Below are 15,243 nucleotides of genomic sequence, written 5' to 3'. Positions count from 1 at the left end.
GCTGTGGTTTTTCCAGTAGTCATGTATGGATGTGAGAGTTGGACTATAAAGAAGGCTGAGCACTGAAGAATTGATGCTTTTGAACTGTGGTGTTGGAGAAGACTCTTGAGAGTCCCTTGGACTGCAAGGGAATCAAACTAGTCAATCTGAAAGGAAATCAATCCTGAATGTTCATTGGAAGGGCTGATGCTGAAGCTCCAATACTTTGGTCACCTGGTGCGAAGAACTGACTCATTTCGATTCAGACCCTGATGCTGGGAAAGATTGAAGGCAGGAGGACAAGGGGACAACAGAGGATAAGGTGGTTGGATGGCATCACCAGCTCAATGGACATGAGTTTGAGCAATCTCTGGGAGTTGGTGATGGACAGGGAGGCCTGGCATGCTGCAGTCTATAGGGTCGCAAAGAGTCAGACACGACTGAGTGAGTGATCTGAACTGATGGTAGTTTTAGTTTTTTGAGAAACCTCCATACTGTTTTCCACAGTGGCTGTATCAATTTACCTTTAGATCATCAGTTTAAGAGGCTTCCCTTTTCTCCATGTCCTTACCAACATTGGTAATTTATGCTAGTTTTGCTGGTAGCCATTCTGACTAGTGTGAGGTGATACCTCACTGTGGTTTTGCTTTCCATTTCCCTGATGATTAGTGATGTTGAGCATCTTTTCATGTGCCTGTTGGCCACCTGCATGTCCTCTATTTTGGGGGGATCTGTCTCCTAAAGTAAAGAAAATAAGAACAAAATAAACCAGTGGGACCTCATGAAACTCAAAAGCTTTTGCACAGCTAAGGAAACCATTAACAAAGCAAATAGACAACCTACTGAATGGGAGAAAATATTTGCTAATAATATAACCAGTAAGAGATTAGTACTCAAAATATATAAACAGCTCATATAACTCAACATCAAAAAAACAAAAATGTGTGGAAGACATGAACTATTTGCCTACTTTTAATTTTTCTGATTAAATTCACATTGTAAGTCTGTTGATCTTAAGGAATGTAATTTAGGATGCAAGTGCTTATTCAATGATTTTTAAATTAGAGAATTTGATTAACTTTAAGTATCAGTGATAGTATAAATCCTGATTAAAATACTTGTTACACTGCAAATCTAGGGGATTTTCTTATTTGAATTTCACACATGAAATAAATCACAGAGAAGAAGTTTATATCGTAGTGTTGCATTGTTGTTGAAGAGATCCTTTTTAATTATTATTACAATCTCTGTTACTCTGTAGACCTGGCAGTGACATATTAAGTCATTTCGTCCTTTCTGAGCTAGTACTAGATTGTTCCTTTAAATGTATTTTCCAATGTTTGGGCCAGTCTGTTAATCCTTCATACTAGAGATTTTTGGGATCTTCATTGCTGGCAATAGATTTTGCTCCAGGGAAAATGACTTCTGCTGCCAGGGAGTTAAATGATTCAAGGGTTGTGCTTCCACTGCTGCTGTGTAGTTAGTTTCCTGACACTCGTCCCAGATTTTCCTTTGCTTATTTTCTTGGTTATCCTTAGATATCCACATTATATTGGAAGTTTTATCCTGTGTAAAATTATGTGTTTGAGAGAGATTTTATAAATTTTTTGATTTGCAAAAATCATCCCTGGCAACTTAATGATATTTAATGCATGTTAATGAGCTAATCAATGATATTAAATATGTCTTGTATCCAACTGTGTGTGTTTTAATAAATGGTACTTTTTTTATGTTGCTAACAAAATGAATTGTTGTTCACCAGTGACTTTCATATTTCTAAATCTAGGGGGCTTTTTTTTTTCTCTTGTCTCCTCAGTTGCGTTTGACCCTTTTAACTACTCTTTCCTTAAAACAGTCTCTTCTTGATGTCTTCATCTTCCTTGTGGGTTGATTGGTTTGTTTGTTTCTGTGAAAGTTTGTCTTCCTCTAGTTTAGATTTAACATGATCTTATGAAGCTATTAAATGTTGATGTTTCTCCAAGTCACCTCCACTCCTTCCATAGGTGGTCTCAGCCACTTCCGCTTACAACTCACAAACACACATCTCCAGGCTAGACCTACCCTTGGACTTCTGAAACCTTTTGTGCAGTCAGATACGTGGTATCATCTTTGAGTTTCTCAGCGTCATCTCAAAGGCACAAAGTCCAAAATGGAAATCTTTTCCTTTCCTAGCACTCCCTGATCCTCTTTCTGTTCCTTGCCTCAGTGAATGACATCACCTTTTATGCAAGCCTGAAAGCTGGGAGTCATTTTTGATGCTTCGTTTCTCTTACCTCCCACGTCCAATTCAGGCCCCAGTCTTGTAAGTAACTCTCTCAAATTCATTCGCTTCACTTCTTTACCCATCGCCTTAGCTCTCTATTCAGCTGCAGTAACTTCCTAACAGGTCTGTTACCAATTCACCTTGTCTGCAGCCAGACTGATCCTTCCCAAATGCAAATCTTACCCTGTAACTCTTCCACTTAATAGACTTCAGATCTTGCCATTAAAGAGAGGCCCCTCTACCTCTCCACTCCTGCGAGGTCTGCTCCTGCCACCCTGTCTTTCACTTGCACAGGAGACATTTTCCCTTCCTTCTGAATTTCACTGTTGGTCTTATGTGTGATTGTGATTTTTTCATCTATTGATGATTGACTGGTTTTATTGCAGTCTGCCAAAAGGAAAAAGTTTAATTATTACAAGTGTATTTTTAGGTGGAATTCTTTTTTCCAGTTACATTTAGTTGGAAAGGTAGGATTAATAATTAATTCCTTCCCTTCAAGAGTCCTTGTTACCTCCAGTTGTAACTAATGCATTTTTGTTTCTTGTTTATTTTATTTTATTATGACCTCCTTGATCACTCTATTATGTAGAGAGAAAAATTTTGCGTATCTAATTCTGGATGTCATAACTGGGTAGAAATTCAACTTACTTTAAGGAATAATATTCTAACTGTTGCACTTACTTGTATCTGTGGGATGGGGCTGTTTGTGAAATTAGAGCAGTCCCTTTTGCTTAAAGATGCATAGTAAGAGCAACATGAGCGACTTGCAAGAGCGCTTTGAAAGACATGTGTTGTGGGTAGAAGATTGAATATGATAACCTCCTGTTGCCCTCCCAAGCCCATTTTCAAGCATCCTTATTTTCCAGTCCCATCTACTGAGAAAACCTCACAGTCTTGTTCATGTCTAAGCCCTGTTAAAGTTTATTCATATCTCTTTCAGTTAAAATAGCAAATGTTTTTACTCAGTTATGGAGTAAAGAATGTAAGTTAGTTCATAGTATTTTGAAATACTTGAGAAGTTGAGGTTGTAGTTCTTCTCAGCATTCATTTCTCAGCTCAAATGTCATTCCATTGGTGAAGCCTTTCCTAAGCACCCAAACTAGCCCCTCCAGTCCCTCTCCCACCACCTTTTTCATATTTTATTTTATTAACTGAAATATTCTTTTTTTTAACTCATGTATTCTCAGTCTTCCTCTGTTCAACTGTATGTTCTGTGAGATCAAATCCCATGTTCATGAAATGTCCATATTCCTGTATTCTTGCCATTCCCATTAGCTTTTTTTTTTTTAAGACATTTTCCATTTTGATGGCCAAAAATTGGTCTTTCTTGAAATTTTGCTTTTTTTAATCACTGGTGAGAGTAAACTGTTTTCAAATGTTTATTGCTTATGCATTTTATGAAATAGTAGCATGTGCACTTTGTTTATCAGTTCTGTTTTTCATCACTTATTGATTTTAAAGACCTCTATGTAGACACAATGAAAAATTGACTGTGTTATAAATATTTGTGTTCTCTTTTAATTTTGTTGATTATTTGACATTCTGAATATTTATAAAGTCATACCAATAACACTTTTTCTTAGGGCTACATCTCCCATTTCCCTCCTTTATTTTTCTCATCCTTTAATGGATCTTTCTTTACATTCAGCTCTAATTGATTTGAATTTTGTTTGACTTGCTGTGTAAGATATATGTCTCCTTGAGGGTTTTTGTTTGTGTGCTTGTTTTCACATATGTTGCTTGGTTTTTCCATATTAAAAAAAAAAGTCCCTCTCCCTTCCAAAGTTTAAATGGCAACCTTTATCACATACTGGATTCTGGGTTTTGGTTTTCTTGGCTGTTATATTGATTCATATGTCTCTTTTTCTTTTAGTACCTTTTCCTGATACTGTTATTATTATAGACTTACACATTTGAATAGCGTAAGGCTAAATTCCTCCTAATTACTATTCTTTTTCAGTCTTCTTGGATCTTTTACCTGTTTCTTCTACACAGTTGCTTAGTACTTGTGCTTCATGCATCTGGGATATAGGGGTCATATGAATGGACTTCAGGCATCTGAAGATCTTGAAATTCTATATAAAATATTTTGTGTGACTTGGTACACCTTACTGTAAGGGAATCCATATCTTTTATTGGCTTTTAAGATGAGCACTAAATAAAAGAAATTTAGGAATCACTGTGAGAGAGTTATATTGTCAAAATCAAATATTCCTATTGAGATTCTGAATCTGTGGAGGATAATGGCCTTCTTTGTACTTCGTTTTCCCATCCAGAAGCATATTGGTGTCTCTTCATTTATTGAAGATTTTTTTTATGCACAATAATAAATTTTTATAATTTTCTTCATACTGGTCCCAAACATTTATTATTTATTTAGTTTTCTTGATATTTTGAACCTACTGGTGAATCTTCTGACAAGCTTTTTTGAAAGAAAGTAAAAGAGGGCAAGAGGAAGGGAAGGAGAATGAAACAAAAAGAGAGTTTGGAAAGGAATACACAGAATATTTTCGGTAGTCCATAAAGTTTAACTTGCCCCTGGTAATCTCATTTTTATGTTGTAATTTTCTTGTCAAAGTATTGTAAAATGCATTATTAGAAAGCTTGACCCAGGGTCTTTTTAAAGCATCACTCCTTTGCTTGCGGTTTGAGGATCATTTACAGACTTAAATGTTGTTCCAGGACAAAACATTTTCATATTTTACTTTGGTGAGGCATGACCATATCAAGTAACATTTTAGAACTATACATTGCATAACCTTGGACATTTTCATATAAGAAGGCACTAACGGAAATTTTATTTTTTTATGAAAGTGCAACTCTTAAGTAACAGTGACTGTTTTTTATGGGATAGCTCCAGACCGCATTTGCTTACTTCCCACGCTCTAGTTTTTCTGACATCCTAAGCTTTAAGTATAGAGGTCAGGGTGACATTTTAGGGCTCTAGATTTTAATTCCATAATCTCAAAATGGATATTATTCTCTGTATCAAAAACACTAGTTTGATTTTATTTTCTAGATTAAAAATAAATTAGTTTTTTGATGTTTTAGTATTCATTTTTGAAAATCTTTGAAATTGCATACTTAAAAGTGTAGTATAAAGATTTCTTAACTTACCTTTAACTCAAATTTCCAAAATGTTAAGTTTTTACCACATTAGCTGTATTGTGTGCTATTTTTTCCTGAAACTTTGAAAATAAGTTTATAAACAAGATGTACTTTTACCACCAAGAACTTCAGTGTATATTTGTTTAAGTTAGAAAATTAACATTGAGAAAATACTCTTGTCTAATCTACAAGCCCTCAAATTCTGTCATTTGCCCCACTAATTTCCTTTCTAGGGAGGAAAAAAATGCTTTTTTATTCCCCTTGTCTGGGATCCAGTCCCAGAATCACATACTACATTTTAGTTGTCCTCTTTATTCTTCTTTTATCCAGAACAGTCCCTTGGTTGGTTTTTCCTTATCTTTCAAAATGTGAGCAAAACAGAGGGTTTTTTGTTTGTTTTTCTCTTTCTTCTTTTTAAAGAATACCCCTCATTTGGATTTGCCTGATGATTTTGTGTGGTTAGACTTATGTTCCGCTGTGATCATATCAGGAGACTCATGAGGTCTCCTTTACTGATGTTAATATTCACTGTGATCACTTGTTAAGTTGATAGTGATGTGCATTTTTAAAGAGCACAGTTTTTATGTTTTCTTTAGTTTTTGCTTTCCTTTGGTGGATTGAGCCCTAGAGTCCTTTTGAAGACTCAATAAAAATACCTATTTAATTGTTCAGTTCAGTTCAGTCGCTCAGTCGTGTCCGACCCTTTGCGACCCCATGAATTGCAGCACGCCAGGCCTCCCTGTCCATCACCAACTCCCAGAGTCTGCCTAAACCCATGTCCATCAGGTTGGTGATGCCATCCAACCATCTCATCCTCTGTTGTCCCCTTCTCCTGCCCCCAATCCTTCCCAGCATTAGGGTCTTTTCCAATGAGTGAACTCTTCGCATGAGGTTGCCAAAATATTAGAGTTTCAGCTTCAACATCAGTCCTTCCAGTGAACACCCAGGACTGATCTCCTTTAGGATGGACTGGTTGGATCTTCTTGCAGTCCAGGGGACTCTCAAGAGTCTTCTCCAACACCACAGTTCAAAAGCATCAGTTCTTCGGCGTTCAGCTTTCTTCACCGTCCAACTCTCACATCCATACATGACCATTGGAAAAACCATAGCCTTGACTAGACGGACCTTTGTTGGCAAACTAATGTCTCTGCTTTTGAATATGCTATCTAGGTTGGTCATAACTTTCCTAAACCTGTTTTTAAAAAATTTTAACCCTATCTTCTCTTGTACTTTTATTTGGAAGAAGTGGACAGGAATAGGACTTTGGAGAACTTGCAGAGCAGGTGGGTCCTGGATTTAGTTATTCATTGACACAGTTAGAAGGCCTCTGGGCTTGAGTGTGACAGCATAGTTGGTGGATTCCACTGGGTAGAATTCTTCCATTACTAATTGACAGGATAGTTAACATATCACTTCTTTATTCTGAAGTTTTTCATTTGTTAACTAGGGATTATACATGGTTTTAATTACCACAGTGGACTATGGGGACAAAAAACATAAGTAGGCCATAAATGTGAAAGCATTTTTCTTTTTTTCCCACATTTCTCCTTCATATATTTATAGCTGTATATAGAAAAACATGGAAAAGCTATTGATGAGTGTTTCCCTGTGCACTGATGGCCAACACAGAGATCTCTAGTGCACTTTTCTAGGAGGTCTGTCCTTGACTTGTTTCTATTCAGTGCTTCTGTTAATGAATTCTTACAAGAAATCATGAGATTCCCAGTTTTATAGATGACAAAGTTAGAGCGCTGATATTCAAAATTATCTTGACATATTAGAAGGAAACCAGGCACTGCAAGATGACATTTCCTAATTTAAGTTCCAAAGATCAGTTGTAAAATAAAGGATTGGAAAGTTTGTCCTGTAATACATTATGTTTGGTCACCTGCTTAATATGAGCAACTGCTCCAAAAGCCTAATGTAAACTTACACTCATCAAAAAATATTATACTGTTCTATGCCTGAAAGGTAACAGTAATATTATCACTGTTTTAAGAATATTTAAAAATTAGAGTATATCTAGAGTAAAGTAACTGAGATGTTGATATTTCTGTCTCAGCAAGATTTCAATCAGATGCCATATAACTACTTTTCAGCTTGAAGTATGAAACCAAAGAATTTTTCACATAATGAGAATACATCTCTGACATGTCTGATAGTCACCTGGGGTATTTTCATTCAATCTCTATTAAAAAAGAAAGAATATTTCAAGAGGATTAAGAGGAATGAAACCTAAATTGAATAGTAGCTCTGTTTATGAAAAAACTTTAGCTTAATTTTAGTCATACAGTTTGAAAAGTTTATTATTTGTTTAGCATAAATGGAAATTGTCTTAAAGGTATATTATTACCAAGACCGTCTTGAAACACTTTTTTTGTTGATTTTTGGCAACACTCAGATTTTCTTCCTGCCACCCTAGCTGCCACTCAGTTTTCATTATCAGCTTCTCTCCTCCCTCATCCCTCTCTCCATTCCTCTAATTTGGAAACACTAATTCCTGGGGCTCGGTTCTGTCTCATCACTTTGACTGTAGATTGTCTCAGACATGCTCTCAGACTTTTGATTTCCATGTATGTGTCAGTGTCTGTATTTATCTGTATCTCTGGGTTATTCCACTCCTCTCCTAGCTTCAAACTTAGACATATAGCAACATTTCCTGACCTCTCACAACTGCAATACCTGAAATTGTATCTGTTCTGAACCAAAGTCATGATCTTTTCCATAAAACCCATCTCTCCTCCAGTTTCTCCTGTCTCAGCATGTGTAGTTTCATTCAGTTCATAATACCAGAAATCAGGGAGTTTTTCTTGACATCTTCCTCCACTGACATCATCTCCCACTCCAGTCAGGACGCAGGTTTTACTGGTTTTTCTTTGCCCAACCCGTGCTCTAAGCCATCAGCAGTATTTGCCTAACACTGTTGCAGTAGCTTCTCACTGGTCTTTGCTTTTCTGCTCTTGCCTGAGTCTAGTTTTATCTTTCAACTTTTGCCCCTCTCCAGTTTTTATCCTTGCATTGGAGAAATGTATCTTTAAAAATGTAAATCAGACCTGGTGGCTCCCCTACTCAATCCCTTCCTTAATTTTCCATGATAGGGCAAACTCGCTAACACAGCCCACAAGCCCCTGCATGCACCTGCCTCACCTTTGACATTCATTCACTGTTACAGCCACCGTGCTGACCTCTCAGGTCTGCTCTCAGGTCTGTGAATGCACCCAGATCGCCCCGCTGTAGGGCATTCCCTCTGATCAAAAGTCTTGCTCCTGTGCCCCTTTAAAATTTAAAAAACTGATTCTTTAATTTATTTCCTTGATACATGAAAATGGCAGAAAGTTCAAATAGTACAAAAGATGATACAGGGTGAAAACTGATTGTCTCCTCCATTCATATTTTCCATTTTTTGTGGTCCAATTTATGAGTCTTACTTTTAAATAATTCTCGGGTATATGGTTTATTTTTGAACTTTTTTGTAGCATTATTTTTCTTTCAAGTCTTTGACCAACTTGGAATTTATTTTAAGAAGCAAAGTAGAGAGTCCAGCTGTATTTTTTTTCTAGTTATCTACCCAGTTATCCCAGTATCTTGTAGTGCGTAACAGTTTTCTGTTTTAAAGTGCCACCTTTATCTTATACTAGATTCCTGTCCTATTTGAGTCTATTCTGGTGTTTTGTCTGCTCATGCACTGTACCAAACTTTCTGACAGTGTTGCTTTAGAGTGTATTTTAATAGGTGGTAGAGCTGGTTCCATCTTCAGGATTTCCTGGCCCTTCTTAAATGTTTAATTTTCCATATGAACCTTAGTATTGTCTAGTTTCTAAAAAATCTTACTGATATTTGTGAGCATATTAATTTTTAGAATAACATGAACATTTGATAACTTTACAATCCTAGAGTTGCCTGTATAAAAATATTTTTTCCGTTTTATCGAGTCTAAAATTTTCCTATTATTTTATTTTAAAATTTTCTAAATGTATTATTTTATATTGTGGTGTAATTGACATATAACATTATTAGTTTCAGATGTTGTTGTTTAGTCACTAAGTCTCATGTCTTGACACTTTGTGACCTCATGGACTGTAGCACACCGTGCTCCTCTGTCCGTGAGATTTCCTAGTCAAGAATACTGGAATGGGTAGCCATTTCCTCCCCAGGGGATCTTCCTGACCCAGGGATTGAACCCAAATCTCCTGCATTGGAAGGCAGATTATTTACCGCTGAGCCACCAGGGAAAGTTTCAACTGTACAACATAATGATTTGATATTTATGTGTACTGAAAAATAATAATAAGTCTAAAACCCACAGTAAGTCTAGTTAGCATTTGTCATCATGCATAATCACAATTTTTTTCCTTCTAAGTGAGAACTTTTTAAGATTTACTCTTTTTGCATCTCAGTGAAGAGAACAAATATGCAATGCAGTATTATCAGCTTTAGTCTCCATGCTGTACGCTCATCTTCATGCACGACATGTATTTTAATAACTAGAAGTTTGTACCTTTGGACCACCTTCACCATTTTACCCCACACCCCCAGCCCCTGCATCTGGCAACCACCAGTCTGTTCTCTGTATCTATGGGCTTGGATTGTTGTTTGTTTTATTTTCACATAGACGTGAAATCCATTCTTCAGTCAGTCAGTTCAGTCGCTCAGTCATGTCCGACTCTGCCACCCCATGGACTGCAGCACGCCAGGCTTCCCTGTTCATCACCAATTCCCAAAGATTGCTCAAACTCATGTCCATCGAGCCAGTGATGCCATCCAAACCATCTCATCCTCTGTCGTCTCCTCCTCCTCCCACCTTCAATCTTTCCAGCATTGGGGTCTTTTCTAGTGAGTCACTGCTTCCAATCAGGTGGCCAGAGAATTGGAGTTTCAGCTTCAGCATCAGTCCTTCCAATGAATATTCAGGACTGATCTCCTTTAGGATGGACTGGTTTGATTTTCTTGCAGTCCAAGGGACTCTCAAGAGTCTTCTCCAACACCACAGTTCAAAAGCATCAATTCTTCAGCACTCAGCTTTCTTTATAGTCCAACTCTCACATCCATACATGACCACTGGAAAAACCATAGCTTTGACTAGATGGACCTTTGTTGGCCAAGTAATATCTCTGCTTTTTAATACGCTGTCTAGGTTGGTCAAAGCTTTTCTTCCAAGGAGGAAGAATCTTTTAATTTCATGGCTGCAGTCACCATCTGCAGTGATTTTGGAGCCCAGGAAAATAAAGTCTGACACTGCTTCCACTGTTTCCCCATCTATTTCCCATGAAGTGATAGGACCCGGATGCCATGATCTTTGTTTTCTGAATGTTGAGCTTTAAGCCAACTTTTTCATTCTCTTTCACTTTCATCAAGAGGCTTTTTAGTTCTTCACTTTCTGCCGTAAGGGTTGTGTCATCTACATATCTGAGGTTATTGATATTTCTCCCGGCAATCTTGATTCCAGCTTGTGCTTCTGGATGAAGCCCAACATTTCTCATGATGTACTCTGCATATGATTAAATAAGCAGAGTGACCATATACAGCCTTGACGTAGTCCTTTTCCTATTTGGAACGAGTCTGTTGTTCCATGTCCAGTTCTAACTGTTGCTTTCTGACCTGCATACAGGTTTCTCAAGAAGCAGGTCAGATGGTCTGGTATTCCCATCTCTTTCAGAATTTTCCACACTTCGTTGTGATCCACACAGTCAAAGGCTTTGGCATAGTCAATAAAGCAGGAATAGATGTTTTTCTGGAACTCTCTTGCTTTTTTGATGATCCAGCGGATCTTGGCAATTTCATCTCTGGTTCCTCTGCCTTTTCTAAAACCAGCTTAAACATCTGGAAGTACATGGTTCAGGTACTGTTGAACCCTGGCGTGGAGAATTTTGAGATGAGTGCAATTGTGCAGTAGTTTGAATATTCTTCAGCATTGCCTTTCTTTGGGATTGGAATGAAAACTGACCTTTTCCAGTCCTGTGGCCACTGCTGAGTTTTCCAAATTTGCTGGCATATTGAGTGCAGCACTTTCATAGCATCATCTTTTAGAATTTGAAATAGCTCAACTGGAATTCCATCACCTTCACTAGCTTTGTTCATAGTGATGCTTCCTAAGGCCCACTTGACTTCGCATTCCAAGATGTCTGGCTCTAGGTGGGTGATCATGCCATCGTGATTATCTGGATCAAGAAGATCATTTTTGTATAGTTCTTCTGCATATTCTTGCCACCTCCTCTTCATATCTTCTGCATCTGTTAGGTCCATATCATTTCTGTCCTTTATTGAGCCCATCTTTGGATGAAGTGTTCCCTTGGTATCTCTAATTTTCTTGAAGAGATCTCTAGTCTTTCCCATTCTATTGTTTTCCTCTATTTCTTTGCTTTGATCACTGAGGAATGCTTTCTTATCTCTCCTTGCTATTCTTTGGAACTCTGCATTCACATGCGTATATCTTTCCTTTTCTCCTTTGCCTTTCTCTTCTCTTCTTTTCTCATCTTTTTATAAGGCCTCCTCAGACAACCATTTTGCATTTTTTCCTTTTCTTTTTCTTGGAGATGGTCTTGATCCCTGTTTCCTGTACAATGTCAGGAACCTCCGTCCATAGTTCTTCAGGCACTCTCTCTATCAGCTCTAATCCCTGAAATCTGTTTCTCACTTCCACTATAAAATTGTAAGGGATTTGATTTAGGTCATACCTGAATAGTCTGGTGGTTTTCCCTACTTTCTTCAATTTTAAGTCTGAATTTGGCAATAAGGAGTTCACGATGTGAGCCACAGTCAGCTCCCAGTCTTGTTTTTGCTGACTGTATAGAGCTTCTCCATCTTTGGCTGCAAAGAATATAATCAGTCTGATTTCAGTATTGACCATCTGGTGATGTCCATGTGTAGTCTGTACTATCATTTTAAAGATTTCTTCATATATGTTTGTGTATAACTTTTTATTTATTTTGAATACTTCATTTTTTCATATCATTGCGATAGAACCATGGCATTTTTAAAAAACTGTTTTTTTAATAGAGGAAGGCTTTTTAATTTTGAACTCACTTTTTTTTTTACCACAGTCATGTATTGCTTGTAATCGACTTTTAATTGAATCGTGTCCCCCTCCCTAACCCACACTGTTAATTTAGCTAACTTGAATACTTCCTTAAGATGTCTGCTTATAATTCACTTTGTAAAAGCCCTTCCTCAGCCTCCAGATCTCAAGATCTCCATTTTATTCCTCTTGAAGCATTCTATACTTTTCCTTTAGAGTGCTTATTGCACTTTGAAGTTTGAAATTGTACAATTTTGGTGGAATTTTATTATTGTCTAACATCTATCTTTCTGTCTTGTAAGGTGTATATATGGGTAAGAATTGTGTGTATTTTCCTCCTCAACTTATCTTCAGTGTCCAGCACTGTTCCGACATGCAGTAGATCGTGCTCTATAGATGCCATGTAGCTGATTTACCTGATTGATTCATTACTCGGTTGAATGGATGATTGGATTGTCCATTTTTGGCAATGTTACCTATTTTTAATCTTTACATCTCTTAGTTTTATTTTCAGTTCTACCACACTTTAAAGATTACTTGCTGCCTTCTTAGGAACTTGATATACTTTTGGTATGGTTTTTCCTACATGGTTTTCAAAGACAAATAGTCTAGGCATATCAATTGATGTGTTTACTCTTTGGTTAATTGACTTTGTCAAATTGATTCGATATTTTTCTGTTTCAAAATTGTTATTTTTAAGTAATCTAAAATGTGACACAAATTGCTCTGACAATGATAATATTAAACTATTTTTATAATACTACTTCAGAGTTTTGGAGTAGTTGAAAATTTTTACTTTCATGTTGCAGTTTGTGGAATCGAGGCTTAGATAAGATCAAGTACCAACTCTTGCAAAACTGCCAGGGGTTGGGCTGAGTCTCGGTTTCTAAGTTTCTGACTCTTAGGTCAGTGTTCCTCTGCCATGGCACCTTCCACATTGCTGTAGTCATCTTGCCTGTCTCCCAGGAATGTGTTTGTAATACTGCAAAGAGGGACTAGCTCACATTACTTTGCTCTACCAAGACAAATTTTATATAGTTAACTAATGCCACCATATTTCTAGACTTTTCCCTCTGTCAGTATATCTCATTATTTTCCTTTTAAATAAATTTTTTCTTTAAGAACAGTTTTAGGTTCCTAGCACAACTGAACAGGTAGTACAGAGAATTCCCACCATACTTTCTGCCTCCTCTGTCACTTGGCCTCGGCCAGTGTCAACACTCTGCCCCAGAGGTGACACATTTGTTACCACTGGTAAACCTACTTTGACATGTCATTATCACCCAAACTCCATAGTTTACATGAGGTTTCACCCATGGTGTTTTGCATTCTGCGAATCTGGACACATGTATAGTATCATGTATCCACCATTATGGTATCATACACAATAGTTTCACTGCCCTGAAAATCCTCTGTGCACTGCCTACCAATCCCTTCCCCACTACCAACCCCTGGCAACCACTGACTTTTTTTTTTCAGCTGTTGCCATAGTTTTGCTTCTTCCAGAGTATCATAGATTTGAAATCATACATTCTATAGCCTTTTCAAATTGGCTCCTTTCACTCAGTAACATGCATGTTAAGCTCTCTTCATATCTTTTCATGACTTGATAGCTCATTTCTTTTTAGTGCTGAATAACATTCCACTCTCTGATGTACCACCGTTTATTTATCCTTTTCCCTGCTAAAGGACATCTGAGTGATTTCCAAGTTTTTAGCAATGATGAAAAAAGGTGATATGAACATACGTGTGCAGGTTTTTGTGTGAACATATATTTTCAGCTCATTTGGGTAAACAAGCTCATTGGGTAAGCATGGTTGCTGGGTTATATGGTAAAAACATGTTTAGTTTTGTAAGAAATCTAAAATGGTCTTCCCAAATGACTGTACCATTTTGCATTGCTATCAGCAATAAGTGGGAATTTCTGTTACTCCACATCCTTGTCAGCATTTGGTATTGTCAGTATTCTGGATTTTGGCCATTCTGATAGGTGTGTAGCAGTATCTCATTGTTTTAATTTGTATTTCCTTCATAACATATGATGTAGAGCATCATTTCTTATGCTTATTTGCCCTCTGTATATCTTCTTTGGTGAGGTGTCTGCTTAGGTCTTTTGTCCATTTTTTTTTAACTCAGGTTGTCTATTTTCTTTTGTTTTCTTTTTAATATTCTCTTTAAAAAGTCGTTTTTTCTTGGGTGCCATTTAGTAAAAACACACAGGAAGCTTTGAGGTCATTAAGAATGATTTATTTTTTCAAAGGAAAACTCTCTTTCTGTTTTTCTCCTTTTACCCTTGTCTTTCAGTTATACCTGCCGCCACTTGCGGAGATATGTTTATGTGTTGGACAAACTGTATTTCCCCCACTCTCACTGTTCTACGCTTCAGCATTGCTTCTCGACCCTCAGTGACAATGGAGAGGAACTCTTGTCTTTAACTTGCTCTCACATTCTCAGATCCTATGCTTCCAGGTTATTAACCTCTGCTGTCCGTTTACTGCATGGTGCATGCTGTATGCTGTATGTGACTGACGACCGCATGCTTTAATGGGATACATGTCAATTAAATGATTAAGGAGGAAATTTATATTTGAAGTGATGCTGAATTCTTGAAAATAATGGCTGAGGTGTTTTGTTTTGGTTTTTTTAACAAATGTCTTAAGTACTTTGCTATGTTTCATGGGAGAGAGAAACTAGTTGTTATGTAAACTCAACAGAACTTTTCGCCACTTCATTTGGAAATCTTTTAACTTATAATAGTTGGGATGCTCTGTCTGGTTTATGTATGAAATAGACTACAATAACTATTACTTACATATGGATTTTGAGTTCTCTTTCTTACTCTGCTTGTAAGCTGAAAGTTGACTGGGGCTTCACTCAT

The 15,243-nt window shown here is 37.1% G+C and overlaps 1 protein-coding gene across 2 annotated transcripts in view; it reads left to right on the top strand.

The window, feature by feature from the left end:
- DYM (dymeclin) overlaps positions 1-15,243 on the top strand; it is a 391,990-nt gene that overhangs the window by 202,818 nt on the left and 173,929 nt on the right. Inside the window, exon 14 of one of the 2 annotated variants that reach the window (XM_068994001.1) lies at positions 14,670-14,834. The exons of the other annotated variant lie outside the window; for it this stretch is intronic. Coding sequence (XP_068850102.1) covers positions 14,670-14,834 — 165 coding nt within the window. The remainder of the gene's footprint in view (positions 1-14,669; positions 14,835-15,243) is intronic. 2 annotated transcript variants of the gene reach the window in all.

The sequence above is a fragment of the Capricornis sumatraensis genome, chromosome 21 (assembly GCF_032405125.1).
Source record: "Capricornis sumatraensis isolate serow.1 chromosome 21, serow.2, whole genome shotgun sequence".
NCBI lineage: Eukaryota > Metazoa > Chordata > Mammalia > Artiodactyla > Bovidae > Capricornis > Capricornis sumatraensis.
Note: the sequence above shows the minus strand (reverse complement) of the source record. Positions and strands in the feature narration are given on the sequence as shown.